General features: G+C 45.0%; 1 protein-coding gene across 4 annotated transcripts in view; it reads left to right on the top strand.

The window, feature by feature from the left end:
- Positions 1-18694, top strand: part of SLC4A8 (solute carrier family 4 member 8) — a 536451-nt gene that overhangs the window by 369771 nt on the left and 147986 nt on the right. For all 4 annotated transcript variants that reach the window (XM_033936812.1, XM_033936813.1, XM_033936815.1 and 1 more), the window contains 3 exons: positions 3931-4036; positions 13002-13163; positions 14957-15070. In XM_033936812.1, the coding sequence (XP_033792703.1) occupies positions 3931-4036; positions 13002-13163; positions 14957-15070 (382 nt within the window). The remainder of the gene's footprint in view (positions 1-3930; positions 4037-13001; positions 13164-14956; positions 15071-18694) is intronic.

The raw sequence follows: 18694 nt of genomic DNA, 5'->3' as shown, positions 1-18694 counted from the left end.
ACAAATCAATCTTTGTGGATAAACTCCAAGATTCAAATTGGCGGAAATAAAATTCTATGGAAGGAAAGGATTATTGCAGGCATACGAACTCTAAATGATGTTATTTCAGATGGTAAGTTGTTTGATTTTTCACAGCTACAACATAGATTTGGTCTCAATAAATCACAATGTTTTAAATGGTTGCAGCTGAAGCAGGCTATTCAGGTGGGGTTCCCTGAATGGAAAACTCTTGATAATCAATTTAGTCTGGAGTTTCTATGTTTTCAAGCAGACTTCCTAGGACACCAAGCCGCATTGTGGTATAAATTCATATCTGGTTATGTAAATAAAAAACCTAAAAATGGTCTAAGACAGTGTTCTTCAACCTTTTTACACCCGTGGACCGGCAGAAATAAAAGAATTATTTTGTGGACCGGCAAACTACTAAGACCGAAATAAAAAAACACATTTCGCCCCATCTCCTCAAGCTTGGTCCCCACAAACCATCTGATCCCATCTGCACAAGCCTCAGTTATGATTTTATATTGAACGTATTTCATTAAAGTATAAAAAGAAACAATATTCTGTACAATTGTTATTTTATAAATATAAATATTCAGAGCAAGGACCAACAAAACCCCTGTCTCCCCTCCCCTTCACATATATCCCCTCTACTATCAAGAAAACTGAACAAGCCAAATTATTACAGAATGCTACACAGAAATATCATGCTAACAGAATACTGCAGTCACACATGATAGGAATAGTGTTAGGCTTTGCAGGCCCCAGTTATGTCTCTAGCAGGATATATATTTCAAATCTGATATATTGTAATGACAAAATAGAAATAAAATGATTTTTTCCTACCTTTTGTGGTCTCTGCTTTCATCTTCTTTCCACTCTTCCTTCCAGCGTCTGCCCGTTCCATCCACTGTCTGGCCTCGCCCCCTTCCATATGTATCCGACTTCTTTCTATGCCCCTCTCCCCTTTCCATCCAGCCTGTGCCTCCTCTCTCCTTTTTACATCATTCATTCCAGCTTCACTGCTTTCTTCATTTTTATCTCTCCTACACCAGATCTAGCATCTTTATCTCTCTCTCTCATTTCTCTGCTGACCCCCTTTCCAGCATCAATCTCTCTCTACTTTTTCATTCCTATCTCTCCCCTTTCCCTCCTCTAATCTCCCTGCCAGCTGTTTCCTTCCTTTTTTCCATCTCCCTTCCCTCCTTCCCCCTATCCAATAGTAGCTCTCTTCCCATCCCTTTCCCTCTTCCCCTCCCAGCAGCATCTCTCTTTCTACCTCCCTCCAGGTGCAGTAGCAGCTCTCCCTTTATCCAGCAGCTTCCCAGCCTCCAATAGTGGTTTCCTCTCCTCCCAGCAGCTCTCAGTACTTTCCTGCAGTAGTGATTTCCTTAGGCAGCCTTGGGTCCGTTGCTGCCTCTGAGGAAAGGGGAAGTTGCCAAAGTGAATCACTGCCCTGGTAAGTACAGAGCTGCTAGGAGAGGAGACAGCCACTGTTGAAGGCTCCCCATGATCTTATTCCTGCTGTGCCCTGCACATTTGCGACCCCCCCCCCCCCAAGCCAGCAAAAACAGCTTTGCATCGCAGGCCCTGCAGCCCAAGACGAGCCGGAGGTATCCTACCCGCCACATTCTGCACGTGGGCAGACTCTCAGCACAGACGCTGCTGATGGCCCCAATCCACACGCTGACGCCCCCCCACCCCCCAGCGCACGCTGACCATCTCCCTTCTACCTGCACCTTCCCCGGGGCCCTCTTCGGCGACTCAGCAAGAACAGCGATCAAGACAGGCTGCCGAGGTCTGGCATTCCCTCTCTGAGTCCCGCCTATTTTGTTTCAACTTCCTGTTTCCGCATAGGCGAGACTCACAGAGGGAATGCCCGACGTCGGCAGCCTGTCTTGATCGCCGGAGGCTGGGAGGAACAGAAGATTTCCGCGAACACCGGGGCAGGAAATTTAACGGCATCCATCTCGCCGGCCCTGCGTGGACCGGCAGAAATTTTCTGCGGACTGGCACCGGTCCGCGGACCGGCGGTTGAAGAACTATGGTCTAAGAGACATTTGGAGCATTGAGATTAAGCAGCAAATTTCTGCATCTCAATGGCCACGAATTTGGTCTTGGAGAATGAGATGTACAATGTCAGCATCTATGAGGCAAACTTGGTTCTTTTTATTGCATAGAGCGTTTTGGACCCCTGTTCGTTTACAAAAGTTGGATAGCTCTAAATTTAATAGATACTGGCACTGTAATCTTGAAGTAGGGACATTGGATCATTTAATCTTTTTTTGTCCATATATTATGTTATTTTGGAATTCAATTTGGATGCAAGTTAACTGTCTTCTAGAGAACCATGTTGCGTTATCCTATGACACCGTTTTGTTTGATATATCTATGAGGAAAAAAAGTCAAATTTCGTCATGTAATAATAAACTTTTGTTAATAATGACAGGGGTCGCCATTCAGCATATTACCAATAATTGGAAAAACTACTCTAATCTTAACTTTACATTTTGGTGGAATTCAGTATGCCATATTTATAAGATGGAAAGAGCTATTGCTACGCAGAAAGGGACTTACAATAAGTTTATAAAGATCTGGGGACCAATAAAAAAAGTATTGTAATGAGTAGACATCATTTTTTTAAGGGAGATTATATTTACACATTGGGGGGTGGGGGCGATATAATTTTTATTTGAAAGTTTGTTTTACTTACTTTAAGAAGGGTGGGAGGGAGGGGATTTCTATTTTTGTTTATGAGGATTTGATTAAGAATTTTAAGTGCTGTATTGAAATTATAATGGATATATTTATGTACACTTATTGTCTGGTTTAAAATGACTCAAGAAATTTAGTTACTTTAAGAAGGGTGGGGATGTATATTTTTGTTCTAGATGATATGATTAAGAATTTCAAGTGTTATATTGAAAGTTTAATGGATATTTTATTGTACACTTGTTTAAGATTTAAAATGATTAAAGAATTTAAAACAGATTAATAGAAAAGATTATATAATATATTATATGATATATGTAATTACATATGAAATAGTAGGGATGGGAGGGAGGGTTTAAATATTATAATTTAAGTTGTATATGAAAGTTAAACAAGTGATATTGTATAAGCTCAAATGATATTTTCTGATACACTTCTTGTAAGATATAAAAATGAATAAAGAATTTTTTTAAAAAAACACCAAATGTCATTTTCTGAAACACTTGTTGTAAGTTGTAAAAATGAATAAATAATTTTTTAAAAAGTTTTTCCACGTAGCACGGGGGTTAGCGTGCGCTAATCTTCAGCGCACGCTAAAAATGCTACCGCAGCTTAGTAAAAGGAGCCCTTAGTGTGAACTCTGATTTCTTTTACCTACCTGTTATATCTGTAATATTTTAATGTTCATTGTTCATTCTTTTAATTAGTAAATTTATTAGTGTATTAAGCTGTGACTGAGACTGATTAGTGATTTGTGAGGTCAGATCATCTGTAACCTTAATTTATAGTAAAATCTCTGCTAAATCCAATGGGGAATAGCTTGTAAGCCAGGAACTTGACCAGAACAAGTGGAAATTTAATGGGTTATGGGTTGTCTTAGTAAGAGCATGTGTACAAGTGAGGCCTGTGCACTCTTTATTGAGACCCTTAGATGGCCAATGGCCCAACCCCTGATAGGTGCTAGGGTATGAGGCAGAGTAGTGAAATAGAAGGCTGTCTCTTCTGGTACAGCCACACACAATGCAATAGAGATGTGGCACAAAAATCACTTCTTGTCCATCATCTCCCTCCTTTGCAATGGCTGCAACCCAGTGAAAGGGGCAAGGTTAGGGGCAAAAGAGGGCATGTCGCACAAGATATGATTTCAGCTCAGGATGCTCCTGGTAGAATTAATAATGTACTTAATATGTTTTGTCTCTTGTTTTTGTTTTGTTGTAGCTGTAGATGCTCCATGCCCAGTAATCCTACCAATCAAACTCTTCAGTTTTGGAAGGACCGCAACATTACTGCTTCTGATGCCAATTGGGAAAATTTCACTGTCAGTGTAAGTGAGTTGGTGTCTGATCTCTTACCTGTCCAGTGCTAAGGCATAACCTAGGTGCCACAACAATTAGTAATGACTGCAGCATGGCCTAGTCTTGGTTTCTTCATTTCTACCCATGTAATTCTGATTTTTTTTCTGAGAAAACCCAGGACTGGACTCAGGTCAACAAGCAGCTCAGTCAGGTCTGCCTTAAAACCCAGAAAAAAAAACCCTTGTTTTATCTTTTTAACACAAAAGCAAAGATATTTGGGGTTTTTTAAATCAGGTTTTCTATTCCCCCTTTATCTATTCAAGGTCAGATTACATTACAGAAGTTACAATGGACAATTTGACACAGACATTCAATAGAGTTGTAAGTACAGGTAGATCAGTACATTCATTAATACAGTTAGGTCATAGTTACAAATACAAAGTTATAAGTTAAAGTAGGTCATCGTTGACTTATCATTATGTCCCAGGAGTTGCCATTAGACAGTTTAGAAATGGGCTTTTACAATTACCATTCCAGTTACTTCAGGGTTGGCTTCATGTCTTGGTATAAAAATGCTCTTAAAGGTTTTCTGAACCTGAGATAATAGTCACAAGATCATAGTTTAAGTGGTAGTTGGTTCCAGCATTTTGTAATTGATATTGGATGGATTTGGTAATTTGCCTGGTAGACTTTATATTGATAAGTGCTGGAAATTTTAAGTGGAAAAATTTTCTGGTTGAATATCTGTTGGAGGTACCCTGGAGTAGGATGGCCAACTCTGGCCTGGATGCACAATGCTCCGACAACACAGTAAAAGTTACAATGGTGAGAACAATTTTTCCCAAACAGCTGATACTCAGTATGGATAGCATTCAAATTATATGTATGCTGTTCTATATGAATAGCACCAGTAAAAGAGGGAGGAACTGTGCCTTGCGCCTGCTCAGAAGAACAATCGCTAGGCACAGCTCCTCCCTATCCCTCCTGTCAAATTTGTTTGCTGGGCTCCCTGCCCACCAATCAGCATTGGCAGCATTCCCCAAAGCCATCACAGCTTCATGGCTGTTTGGGGCTTCCCTTGCCAGCTTAGTGCTGAGCCAACAGGGGAAGCTCCAAACAGCTGAGCTGCAGGGGAAGTCCTGAAAACGCAGCAACTTTGGGGAGTCCTGCTAGCGCTAATCAGTGGGCAGAGAGCACAGAAAAAAAAGTGCCTCCTTCTCCTCCTCCTCTGCCCAAGCACAACCCCAACACTCTCTGCCAAGTCTTCACCCTTTACTCCTTCCCCCTCACGCAAACCACCAAGGCCAGACCCCCAACACACAGAGCTCCCTCTGAAAAAATGCACCTTGTGGTCTAGTGGGCCGCTGCAAACCCTACCATACCTTTTAATTACAAATGTTTGGCAGGAGGGATGCCTACTGCCTTTTTAAAATGGTGGGCCTTCCCCTTCCCTGTACATCCTGGGATGCACTGGAAGGAACCTAAGGGCCTGATTGGCTCAGGTGCCTAAGGCTTCTCACCTGGACAGGGCTTTAGGTGCCTCAGCCAATCAGGGCCTTAGGCCCTACACAGTGCATTCCAGGATACACCAGGTACAGGCTTAAGGCCCCAATTGGCTCAGGTGCCTAAAGCCCACTCTCCTGCTGCACTAAAATACCCAATGCGACCACCCCGACGTGACCCATCCAACCGCCCCCACCCCCCTGCAGCAGGAAAGATACCCACTCTCTCCTGTTTTTAAATGACCCGTCTCCACCACCCCCTCTCCCTTAACTCAACATAGATGAGCAGGAGGGGTGTGGACACCCTCCTCCAAGCTGCTGCTTTGTCGTCTAAAATGGGAATTCCCCTCCCTGATGCATCCTCCTCTGGGAGGGGCCTTAAATAACCTGGGCCAATCAGAGTCTCAGACCCCTCCCCGGATGCATTGGGAAGAGTCTTAAGGCTCTGATTGACCCAGTCATCCTATAGGAGGGACCTTAGGTGTCTGGGCCAATCAGAGCCTTAGGACCTTTCCCTATGCATCCGGCGGGGGGAAGGGGGTCAGTGGCGAGGTGGTTGCATTGGGTATTTTAGTGCTGCAGGAGAGGATGGGCATCTCTCCTGCTGCAGGGGTGAGGGGGGGCGGTCAGGTCGCGTCGGGGTGGTCGTGTCAAGAGGGTCACATTGAGTATTTTAGTGCAGCAGAAGAGAGTTGGCATCTCTCCTGCTGCAGGGGGGGGTCATGGCCGGGATTTTAGGGCAGCTGGACAGTGTGAGCATCTCTCCTGCTGTTGTGTTTTAGGGTTTTTTTTGATGGCGTTGCCAGTGTTTGTTCTGCGCATGTGCCAATCGCTATCAACAGCGATGGACACATGCAAATTTAGCAAATCTTTGATGCTGTCATAGCGATGGGCACATGCAAATTTAGCAAATCTTGCTGCTGTCTGCCGATCTCATTTGCATGCATGATTTTTTAATAATGTCTCTGGTTTTTAGATTCGGTATCATAACGGCTTTGTTAGTAAACCGTCGTTTTTTAACATGGGTTTTTGAGAATCCTGGCCTTTATTCCCCCATTGCACCAGGTACATTAAATAGATTGTGATCCCACTTGGACAGATAGGGAAAAATGCTTGAGTACCTAAATAAATTCATGTAACATGTTTTTGGACAGATATAGAGGGTGCTTTTCCTTATCATGACTGTGGTAGCCATTCAAATGGTTACATAAGAACATAAGCAGTGCCTCCGCCGGGTCAGACCACAGGTCCATCCTGCCCAGCAGTACGCTCCCGCGGCGGCCCAAACAGGTCACGACCTGTCTGTATCATCAGAAGGGGCTCCCTTGCCACCTTGGTTTCTCATTTAAGTCCTGTCTTCCTATCGAAGTCCTAACCCTCCGGTCTTGCACCTGCACGACCTGGTTTGGTTTCTACTCATTACCTGGTTAGCTTTCTATACTTGTGTTACATCCCAGCTCCTCCCTCAGTATCCCATGATCCCTTTATCCTTCAGGAATCCGTCCAATCCCTGTTTGAATCCCTGTACCGTACTCTGCCTGATCACTTCCTCCGGTAGCGCATTCCAAGTGTCCACGACCCTTTGGGTGAAAAAAACTTCCTTGCGTTTGTTTTGAACCTATCTCCCCTCAGTTTCTCCGAATGCCCCCTCGTATTTGCTGTCCCCTTCAGTCTGAAGAATCTGTCCCTATCCACCCTCTCTATGCCCCTCATGATCTTGAAGGTCTCTATCATATCTCCCCTGAGCCTCCTTTTTTCCAGAGAGAAGAGCCCCAGCCTATCCAACCTCTCGGCGTATGGGCAGTGTTCCAGCCCTTTTACCATTTTCGTTGCTCTCCTTTGGACTCTCTCAAGTACCGCCATGTCCTTCTTGAGGTGCGGCGACCAATACTGAACGCAGTATTCCAGATGTGGACGCACCATTGCTCGATACAATGGCATGATGACTTCCCGTGTTCTGGTTGTTATGCCCTTCTTTATGATGCCAAGCATCCTGTTGGCTTTTTTCGAGGCTGCTGCGCACTGTGCAGATGGCTTCAGTGATGCATCCACCAGCACACGCAAGTCTCTCTCAAGCCTGCTGTCTCCCAACAATACCCCCCCCAATTTGTAGTTGAACAACGGGTTCTTTTTCCCTATATGCATGACCTTGCATTTGTCCACGTTAAAGCGCATTTGCCATTTGTTTGCCCAGTCTTCTAGCTTGTCCAGGTCTCTTTGTAGGTCCTCACACTCCTCCCTGGTCCTAACTCTGCCGCACAGTTTGGTATCGTCTGCAAATTTTATAACCTCGCACTTTGCCTCCTTTTCCAGGTCATTGATAAATATGTTAAAGAGTAACGGCCCCAGCACCGACCCCTGTGGCACACCGCTTGTGACTCCCCGCCAGTCAGAATATTGACCCTTTACTCCGACCCTCTGCAGTCTGCCCGACAACCAGTGCTTGATCCATCTGTGCACATCCCCTCCCACCCCGTGGTTCCACAGCTTCTTAAGCAGCCTTTCATGTGGCACCTTGTCGAAAGCCTTTTGAAAATCGAGGTAAATGATGTCTATGGGTTCCCCATTGTCCACCCGACTGCTTATTCCCTCAAAGAAGTACAGAAGGTTCGTTAGGCACGACCTTCCCTTACAGAATCCGTGCTGGCTTGTTCTCAATAGGTCATTCTTCTCGATGTGCTCGCAAATACCGTCCTTGATCATAGCTTCCACCATCTTCCCTATAATTGAAGTCAGGCTCACCGGCCTGTAGTTCCCGGGGTCACCCCTCGATCCCTTCTTGAAGATAGGTGTGACATTTGCCAATTTCCAGTCCTCTGGTACCTCACCAGTTTTCAAGGATAGGTTGCAAACATGCTGGATTGTGCCCGCTATTTCTTGTCTTAGTTCCTTCAGAACCCTTGGGTGGATCCCGTCCGGGCCCGGTGATTTGCCGCATTTTAGCCTGTCTATCTGTTTGAGGACATCCTCCTTACTTACCTCTATGTGATCCAATTTTTCAGCCTGTTTCCCACTCATGAGCTCCTCTGAGTCCGGTATATTAGATGTGTCTTCGCTCGTGAAAACCGACGAGAAGAACGTGTTCAACCTCTCAGCTACCTCTTTATCCTCCTTAATCACTCCCTTCCTATCCCCATCGTCCAACGGCCCCACCTCCTCTCTCGCTGGTCGCTTTCCCTTAACGTAACTGAAGAATGCCTTGAAGTTTTTCGCCTCTCTGGCCAGCCCCTCTTCGTATTCCCCCTTTGCTTTTCTAACCTCCCGGTGGCATTCCTTTTGGCATTTCCTGTGCGTCTGGTGATTTTCCTCCGTTGGGTCCTTTTTCCATCTCCGGAAGGATACCTTTTTGTCCTTTATCGCCCTCTTTACTTCTGTTGACATCCAAACCGGGTCCTTTGATCGCTTGTTCTTGCAGCCTTTCCTGAAACTGGGGACGTACATTCTCTGTGCTTCCTGCAGGGTGTCCCTGAATAGGGTCCAGGCGCTTCCCATAGTCTCCATCCTAAAGATGTTTCTGAGCTTCCTCCCCACCATTTCCCTCATAGCAACATAGTTCCCTTTCTTGAAATTCAGCGCAGTTGTTGCAGTCCTCCTTACTATGGGTGTCTCTCTTTCTAATGTGAATCTGATCGTGTTGTGATCACTGTTGCCTAGTGGTCCTCCCACTTCTATCCCTCTAGCAGGCCCCCCTAATCCGTTTAGGATGAGGTCAAGAGTAGCACCCCCTCGCGTCGGTTCTTTGACTAGTTGCTCCATGAAGCAGTCCTTCACAGTTTCTACAAATCCTGTCTCCCTAGTGCAGTTGGAGTGACCCGTACTCCAGTCTATTCCCGGGTAGTTGAAGTCCCCCATCACTGTTACACTTCCAGTCCTGCATTCCTGTCTCAATTCTGCTTCCAAGTCGTGTCCGACTCCTTCTGGCGCACAAGGTGGTCGATAGTACAGCCCCAGTTTTATGCCCGCACCCTTGTTTCCGGGTAATTTGATCCATAATGATTCCAGCCCCTCTGCCTTTGTTGCCATATCCGTCCCGACCGAGTGGATAGAGTCCTTTATATATAGTGCTATGCCTCCTCCCTTCTTGTGGGTCCTGTCCCTCCTGTAAAGCTTGTACCCCGGCAGCACCACATCCCATTGATTTCCAGGTCCTCCCCCTTGGCCACGACTTCTAGTTCACCCATCTTAGCCATGAGGCTTCTTGCGTTTGCGTATAAGCACCTCAGGTTCCGTCGTTTTTCTTCCACCTTTGCATTTACTTGGGCCACTTGCTCTTGGATTTTGGGCATTTTTTCCGTTCCCTGTGCTTCTGCTTTGCCCTCAGCCTTTACCCTCTTAGCTTTCAGCTTCTCCACATCCCCGCCACCCCACTTCCCCGCTTTTCCTCTGCGTTTTCTAGCCCTACCGGCCCCCTCCTGGGCTATCATCCCTTGAGCCTCTGTTTGATCCCCCTCGCCTTGTGGCACCTCTATATTGCCCTCAGCTTTTGCCCTCGTGCCACCCAGTCCCCTTGTGTCTCCATGCCCCTTAGTCTCCTCCCAGCAAGCTCCCCTTAACTGATGTTTCCCTCGCTGTCTGATCATAAGATCCACCGGTCTCTCTACTTCCTCCTTGCAGTCAGCCCATTCAGCATCTGTTCTGGATACTGTTGTCCGAAGCGTCAACATCAGATCGGCTGTCGGCTTTCCCCCTCTCCTCAGTTTAAAGCCCTCTCGATCTCCTTCCTCACATTGGCTGCCAGTAGTCTAGTTCCCGCTGTGCTCAGGTGCAGGCCGTCCCGCCGGTAGAGCTTACTCTTTCCCCAGAAGGACGTCCAGTTCCTCACAAAGTGGAAGCCCTCCTCTTTGCACCATCTCCTCAACCATGCATTCACAGCCTGGAGGTCTGCCTGCCTCTTTGCATCTGCTCTCGGTACAGGCAGGATCTCTGAGAATGCTATCCTCCGGGTACTCCGCTTCAGCTTTCGTCCCAAGACCCTGAACTGGTCAGTCAGTGTGGCCATGCTGAAGTTCCTCCGGCTCACATCATTCGTTCCGACGTGGATTATCACCGCAGTCTCCTCTGTCTCTGCTCCGTCCAGGATCCTCTCGATCCTATCAGTGATGTCTCGTGTCTTGGCCCCCGGGAGACAAGTCACTAGCCGGTCCTCCCTTCCTCCAGCTACGTGACTATCTACCTCTCTCAAGATCGAGTCTCCCACCACAATAGCAGACTTCCCTTTCCTCAGCAACCTCTTCTGTCTCAGGTCCGTGTCCTCGGTGTAGTGCGGTGTCTCTCCCTCGGGGTCCCAGTGAGTCACGGTCTCCTCCTCTTGCGTGGTTCCTCCGCTAGGTCCTTCCCCGGTGTCACCTTGTGGGTCCTGGGTCTCATCTGCCGACATCCGTCCGTGCAGCTGCTGTTCCTGTTCCTCCACCTTCCTTCTATAGGCCTCCTCAATGAATCTCTCGAGGTCCCTCACCTGATCCACAATGGGGCCTGCTCCGTCTGTGTCCTCGGCTGACCAGCTCGTCTCCTCTGTGTTGCGCAGTCCCTCTAGTCCCTCCAGTTCCTGGACCCTGACCCTCAATCTGCCGACCTCCATCCTCAGGCTTTCCAGTTCCTGACACCGACTGCATATGTACTCCCGCCTTCCCAAGGGGAGGTAGTCGTACATATTACACTCTGTGCAGTATACCGGAAAGTACCTCTGGGATCCTGGGTCCTCCATCGCTCTCTTGAAGTGCTGGTGCGCTCCTGCTGTGGGTAAGAGAGAGAGAAGAGAGTAAAGAAAGTGAATTACTTGGCGTTCCTGGCTCCCTCGCAAGGCTCCTACGCAAAGGCGATCTCGCTAAGGCGAGCGCCTTTGCCGCTCGCCTTCGCCGTGCGCCGAACGGCTGGGCGCCGTTGGCTCCCTTCTAATTAAAGGGGGAGCCCGGGCCCGATGCAACCTGTGACGCGGGTGGGGGTGGGCGGAGCTAACTCTCGCCGCGACCCCGGTCCAAACAGCCTGCTCCGGCTGTTTCCTCCTGCCTTCCCTCGCTCCTGCCTAAAAGAAAACAAGAGAAAAAGCAACAAAAACGCTGCCAAGGCTTGCCTCGTGTCCTGGCTCCCTTCTAATTAAAGGGGGAGCCCGGGCCCGATGCAACCTGTGACGCGGGTGGGGGTGGGCGGAGCTAACTCTCGCCGCGACCCCGGTCCAAACAGCCTGCTCCGGCTGTTTCCTCCTGCCTTCCCTCGCTCCTGCCTAAAAGAAAACAAGAGAAAAAGCAACAAAAACGCTGCCAAGGCTTGCCTCGTGTCCTGGCTCCCTTCTAATTGCAACTGGAAGAATTGGGATCGCCTTAACTTTAATTTTTGGTGGGCAAATTTATGTTTAATTTATAGAGCTGAAAAAATGAACGCGGATATACTGGGTCATTCCAAGAGATTTAAGTTAATCTGGGGGCCCTTTGATATCTTTTATGGATGTGTTGTAATTGGTTTTCCTTTGATCCTGTTGGTATAGTGCACACACACCCAGGGGGAGGAAGGGTGGGAGAGGGATATTTCTGTCATGGTTTCATTGGCGGTACAGAATGGAAAATATAAAAATTTTATTAAAATATGGGAGCCATGAACATCTTTTTGTCCTGATTAAATGCCATTTTTCTATTAATTATACACCACTTAATGTTGGGTGGGGAGACGGTTTGAAGTGTAGGGTTTATGATCTTATAATGAATAATGGGCTTTGAGGGAGGGTGGGGGGAGGGTTATTTCTATTTATAGGATATAATGATAAGTTGTTCAAGTGGTCAAATTAATAGTGTTTATTATGAATTCCTGTACACTTGATGAAAGTTTAAAAATCAATAAAGAATTTTTTTTAAAAAAGCTAATCTGGGGGCCCTTTGATATCTTTTATGGATGTGTTGTAATTGGTTTTCCTTTGATCCTGTTGGTATATTGCACACACACCCAGGGGGAGGAAGGGTGGGAGAGGGATATTTCTGTCATGGTTTCATTCTCTTGCAAGGTATTGGTTGGGTGGGGATTTTGATTGATTATAAATGCATATATGATTGATGTTGTTTGTTTAGATACTCTACTGCATTTTTGTTAAATTTGGAAAATCAATAAAGATTTTAAACAAAAACAACAACAACAAAAAAAAAACACGTTTTGAGATTCCCTGGGAGAACGATATAGAAAATTGAATAAATAAATAAAAGTGCCTAAGAACATTCGTGTGTACTGTATATACCTGGTTAGGCTAGTAGGTATATACTTTCCTTTATAAAATAGGCTTCCGCTATTATTGTAGGCACTCTGTTGTAGAATCTTTTTGTATGTTTTACTTTATAAATTTGTTGAGTGAGATGCTAGATTAAGACCCACATCTTGTTTTTGGCAGGGTGCTAGTGTCACAGAGTGCTGGAGTGTTATCTGCAGAGCTCTCAGCTTGCCCTGAATTGTTTGCATATACTCTCAGGACTTGTTTGAGTTTGGGTTTCGTTTGTTTGATTTTTATTTCTAGGAATGCCGGGAGGTACATGGGGAGTTTGTTGGTACTGCATGTGGGCACCATGGGCCCTACACTCCTGATGTCCTTTTCTGGTCCTGTATTCTCTTCTTCACCACATTTGCCTTGTCTAGCACACTGAAGACCTTCAAAACCAGCCACTACTTCCCTACAAAGGTAGGCAAGAAATATTCTCCTATAGTGGGAGGGGCCTTAGGCGCTTGGGCCAATCAGGCCCTAGGATCCTGTGGGTTGGGCAGGGGAGGGACGGGCCCACCTCATTTGGACTGAGACGGGCCTGCAGGTCGGACGGTGCGAAGACCTGTCCAGCCAACTTGGCGGTAAGCTTGAGGGGGGTTCCGGGATCGGGGTTTCGTTGGGGGGGGGTCCGACAGGAGGAGTTGGGCACCCTCCTGCCGGCGACCTTTGGGGAGGCCGTTGGGGAGGTCCAGAGAGGGCGGTTAGGGCATTTTGTTGGGGGGATCCGGCCAAGTTCCCACCACCTGAATTGTTTATGCCCTAATCCTGAAGTACCCTGTATAGTACCCCTCTATCTGTACCCTGTAATCCCTTTTTCCTTCAAGAAGTCATCCAGGCCCTTTTTGAAACCCATTATTGTACTCTGTCCTATCACCTCTCCTGGAAGCGCATTCCATGTGTCCACCACCCTCTGAGTGAAGAAGTACTTCCTATTATTCGTCTTGAATCTGTCTCCTTTCAGTTTTTCTGAATGCCCTCTTGTTTTTGATGTCCTCGCTAGCCTGAAGAATCCCTGTGCAGCAGCCGCAGCATTCCCTCTCCCTCCATTTCCCTGTGCAGCAGCATTTTTTCCCTCCCCCCCACACTTCCCTGTGCAGAAGCTGAAGCAGCATTCCCTCCCCCTCCATGTCCTTGTGCAGCAGCATTTTTTCCCTCCCCCCACTTCCCTGTGCAAAAGCTGAAGCAGCATTCCCTCCCCCTCCATTTCCCTGTGCAGCAGCACTTTTTTCCCTCCCCTACACTTCCCTGTGCAGCAGCAACAGCATTCCCTCTCCCTCCATTTCCCTGTGCAGCAGCAGGATTTCTCCGTCCCCCCTACACTTCCCGCGGTCTGGCCGGCTCCCTTGCCAGAGTTATTTTTAAGTTTAAAGGTGCCGCGGCGGCTCCTCTAACAATCCCCTGCATCGGAAGTCTTCTCTGACGCAGGTGCGGCTCGTGAGAGGAGCTGTCGCGGCACCTGTAAACTGAAAAATAACTCCGGCAAGAGAGCTGGGCAACTGGCAGTTCAATGAAAGCCACAGCTTCAAATTTGGAGCCCTCTGTCGGACACTCTCCTGCCGCTACTAACAGGGGACAAACTGCCGGCACAACCGCCACTCTCTTGCCGGTCCTCTAGGCGCAACTAATAGGGGACCGACAAACTGCCAAACACAGCCGCATGCGCCTGAAGACGACCGCCATTGAAAGAACTGCACGCTCATGCGCCTCCAGCCACCGCACGCACCTCCAGCCACCGCACACACCTCCAGCTAGCGCAGGCGCCGTGAGGACTGGCACAGAAGCACACCTCACGGCACCAGGAATCACGATCTGTCAACAGCACATGCGCGCTTAGGGTTTTAAATATAGAGATGACTGTAAAAGAAAACAAGTGATGTTTTTAAGTTCAAATGTTATTTCCTTTTACACTTGTTGTAAGTTGTAAAAATGAATAAAGATTTATAAAAAAAGAAAAGAAAAAATACCCACACAGTTTTTTGTGTGGGTAGACTTCCTCTGGGAAATAATACACATAGGTATAAAAAAAGCATAACTGCAGATATTGTTGGCAATTCCATCCTAATCGTGCTTCTGAACCCACCTGCATTTTCTTTAGGTTGATCTTTTTGCGTATTTTTACCTAAGGAAAGAGTGAGCTGTAGTCAAAAAGCCTACTATGTTACTTCTGACAAAGTTCAATATCTATCAGCACCTGTGTTTTTGTTCTTCAGGTGCGTTCCATGGTGAGTGACTTTGCTGTGTTCCTCACCATTCTCATCATGGTAATAATTGATTATCTGATTGGTGTTCCCTCGCCAAAGCTGCAAGTCCCAAGTGTGTTCAAGGTAATGAGTGTATTCATTGTGCAAAAGCTATATTGTGCTCAAATGAGGAAGAGTCACTATATCACCATTACATTGGTAATACTCATATAACATTCAATAGAACTCTGCTCAGAGACATGAAGGCAATCTATTCTGCCTCACCACCCAATCATTGCAGTGTTCAAAAAATGTATGTATATAGAATCTTGCTTTCTTAGATATTGCTAGCTATAACAGCTATGCTAAGCTTTCCATCCAAGTAATAAACTTTCAAAAAAGAGGTTTGAAAACTTAACTTTAGCGTGTGGCTGGTTCCGACGTGCCACGTTTCGACCCTGCGTCAGGGAACCGGCAGCAGAAATAATTACAATGGAGGTGAAAGCTCATGCAAAAAACCGCGTGTTGCGCTGAAATTTACTGTACTTTGAAGTGCTGTATCTCTAAATGTATAAGCTTATACATTTAGAGATACAGCAAGCAAGATTCTATATACATACATTTTTTGAACACTGTAATGATTGGGTGGTGAGGCGGAATAGATTGCCTTCATGTCTCTGAGCAGAGTTCTACTGAATGTTATATGAGTATTACCAATGTAATGGTGATATAGAGACTTTTCCATTTGTACAAGACTTCTTTTAGTCACTATTTTTTAAGTATCCTTTGCTTAAAGTATTTTCCCCCTTTACATATATTTCAAATGAGGAAGAGGGCTTCAGGCAATTAAAAATGAAACCCTAGGGGTGTTGGGGAGAAGCTTTGTAGAAATATTAAATAGGAATGCAAATATGGAATATACGTAATGTCCAACTTGATTGCCCAGTTTAACAGAGAAACACATACCATGACAGTAGATAAAAAACTATAAAGTCAATATTCAACCAGCAATGGTCAGAGTCTGCCCGATGTTCTGCGCTATTTAGCCGGCCAGGAGCAATTCTTTGCTGGCTAAACAGCACATAGCCAGCTAAGCACTAATATTCAGCATGAGATGGCTGCTGAATATTAGCAGTTAGTGGCTAATGGATAGCCGGCAATGTGCGAAATTCAGACCACTGGCTGACTAAGCTGAACTTAAATTGCTGGCCAGCACTGAATATCATCAAGGCTGGCTAAGCTTTTAGCAGCAAAAGTAGAGCTACAAAATATTCCAATCTCAAATAATCACATCTATGATGTTAAAAATATCAATAAACTCTCCTGGCTGCAAGTTTATCTATAAAAAGAGGGAAAAAGACCTCAGACACCCTTTAAATCATTTCAAACAGCCAAAGTTGGTCAATTGAATGGGACATCTATTTAATCATTCATCATTTTAAAAACCTTTTTTTTTTCACAGTTTAACAGTTTTTATTGACAACATCGCAAAAATATAACAATAAACAGAATATGATAATACTTGTCATCTATTTTTCAATATTCTACATGAACTCAATGGCCACAAATTTGGTCCTGGAGAATGAGATCTACGATGTCTGCATCTATGAGACAAACTTATTTTTTTATTTTACTTAGAGCATTTTGGACCCCAGTTAGATTACAAAAGTTAGATAGCTCTAAGTCTAATAGAGGCTGGCATTGTAATCTGGAAGCAGGGACTTTAAATCATTTAATATTCTATTGTCCCTGTATCATGGTCTTTTGGAAATCAATTTGGTCTCAAATTAATTGTTTATTAGAAAACCATGTAGCATTATCATATGATACAATAATATTCAGTATGTCAATGAGAACAAAAAGTCAAATTTCATCAAGCAATAATAAACTTTTATTGATCATGACAGGAGTCGCCATACAACATATTACCAATAATTGGAAAAATTACAGTAGACTTAACTATACCTTCTGATGGAATTCGTTGTGCCACATTTACAAAATGGAAAGAACAATTGCCATACAAAGAGGGAATTATAACAATTTTAAAAAGATTTTGGGGCCATTGACAAATTATTGCAATGATTAGACACCATTATCCACTGAAAGTACTCTCATACATAGGGGGAGGGTATAAAGTTATATTAATGGTTTGATCAATAGATAAGAATATAATATTTATATGATATTTTTGATTAAAATATTTGTGGGAAGGGTGGGTGGGGAGGGTATAAATCTATGTTTTTAAGATGATGCTAGAAGAAATACAAGTGATGTGTACAAGATTTAAATGATGTAATACTGTGTTCTTGATGTAAAATGGAAAAATGAATAAAGAATTTGAAAAAAAAAAAAATTCTACATGAACTCCCTCCACCCACCCACATAACAGTAAACAATGTCGTGAGAACTACATAACAAAAATGGAATCCTAATGTAAGGGAGGTAGAAAAATCACAAAACAAGCCAAAACCTCCCAAACCCCAAGAATAAAAAATGGATCGGGGGGAGAGACAAAGACAAGCAAAGAACACAACTAGCTTTAACAAAAATTATTAGAACGGGAGAGCCCTCAGTCACACAGCCACCGCTGGGAATTCCCAGAGGAAAGACTGTCACTGGCTTACACCCAGAAGAGTGTTAACTGTGAAACATCCCCGGGCTCTCTCCGTGTGAGTGAATAAATAAAGTGCACCCAACACGTGCAGTGTGTGAAAAAGTATATATGGATAAATCAAAAAACACACTCTGGTAACCAAGTTTGAGTTTGTCTCTATCCCCTATCCAGGGGGCCAAAAGGAAAAATAAGTGTCCAAATCTAACCAAGCCAAACACAATCTGGAAGTACTTAGCTTCTCCATGTGAATTTAGCCAGCAGATGATGACTTCGTCCAACGGGACTCCATTTCGGGGGTGCACACCCCCTTCTTCAGGAACAACTGGACTGCGCTGAGTCTCTCAATTCCTCCGACACAGCTTGGAAAGCGAGGTAGAAAATGGCCAGGGTGATGTAGACAAGAAGATAATTCTAAAAAATAAGAAGAGATAACAAAGCTTTAGAATAATGGCTATGCATAAATTCAAGGCTGTGTATGAGAGAGAACAGTAAAAACTGCACAGGGAGGGTACTTGCCATAAATTTAAGAAACAGCTTCGTGGCGTGATGCCGAAGTTTCCAATGCTTCAATGGAAAGGCGGCAGGATGCCACAGAGTTTAAATGTCAAAAGATAAAAGGCTAATCATAACGGAGTCACGTGAGCAGAACAGCTGAGGTACACTGACAAAAAGCTGATGCAATAGTACATTGTTATAAAAAACAGAACCACTAGAAGGAGCAATAGTACATTGTTATAAAAAACAGAACCACTAGAGGGAGCCAGAAAACAGACTGAAAGGAGAGCTAAAAAATCCTGAAAAGAAATAGAAAATCCTGAAAAGAAAAAGACAAAAAAGGGGGGGTTACAAAAAAGCATGCCACTCAATTTCACTATTGAGGCTATTTGGGTGTAAAGTTTGTAGTTTAAGAATTAATCTTTGTTCCTTTGCCCATAAAGTGTGAGATAAATCGCCGCCCCTTGAAAGGTAAGGCACTTCTACAACAGAGAAGCGCAATTATTCAATAGTATGCTCATTTTGCAACCAATGCTGGACAAGTGGGGCTTCCAATTTTTTGGTGCGGATTTTGCTGAGGTGCTCGGCGATCCTCAATTTGATGTGGCGAATGGTCTGGCCAATGTACAAAAGTGGACAGGGATATTGAATAATGTATA

This window comes from Geotrypetes seraphini, chromosome 3 (assembly GCF_902459505.1).
Source record: "Geotrypetes seraphini chromosome 3, aGeoSer1.1, whole genome shotgun sequence".
Lineage (NCBI taxonomy): Eukaryota > Metazoa > Chordata > Amphibia > Gymnophiona > Dermophiidae > Geotrypetes > Geotrypetes seraphini.
This window is presented reverse-complemented; position numbering and strand designations above follow the sequence as displayed.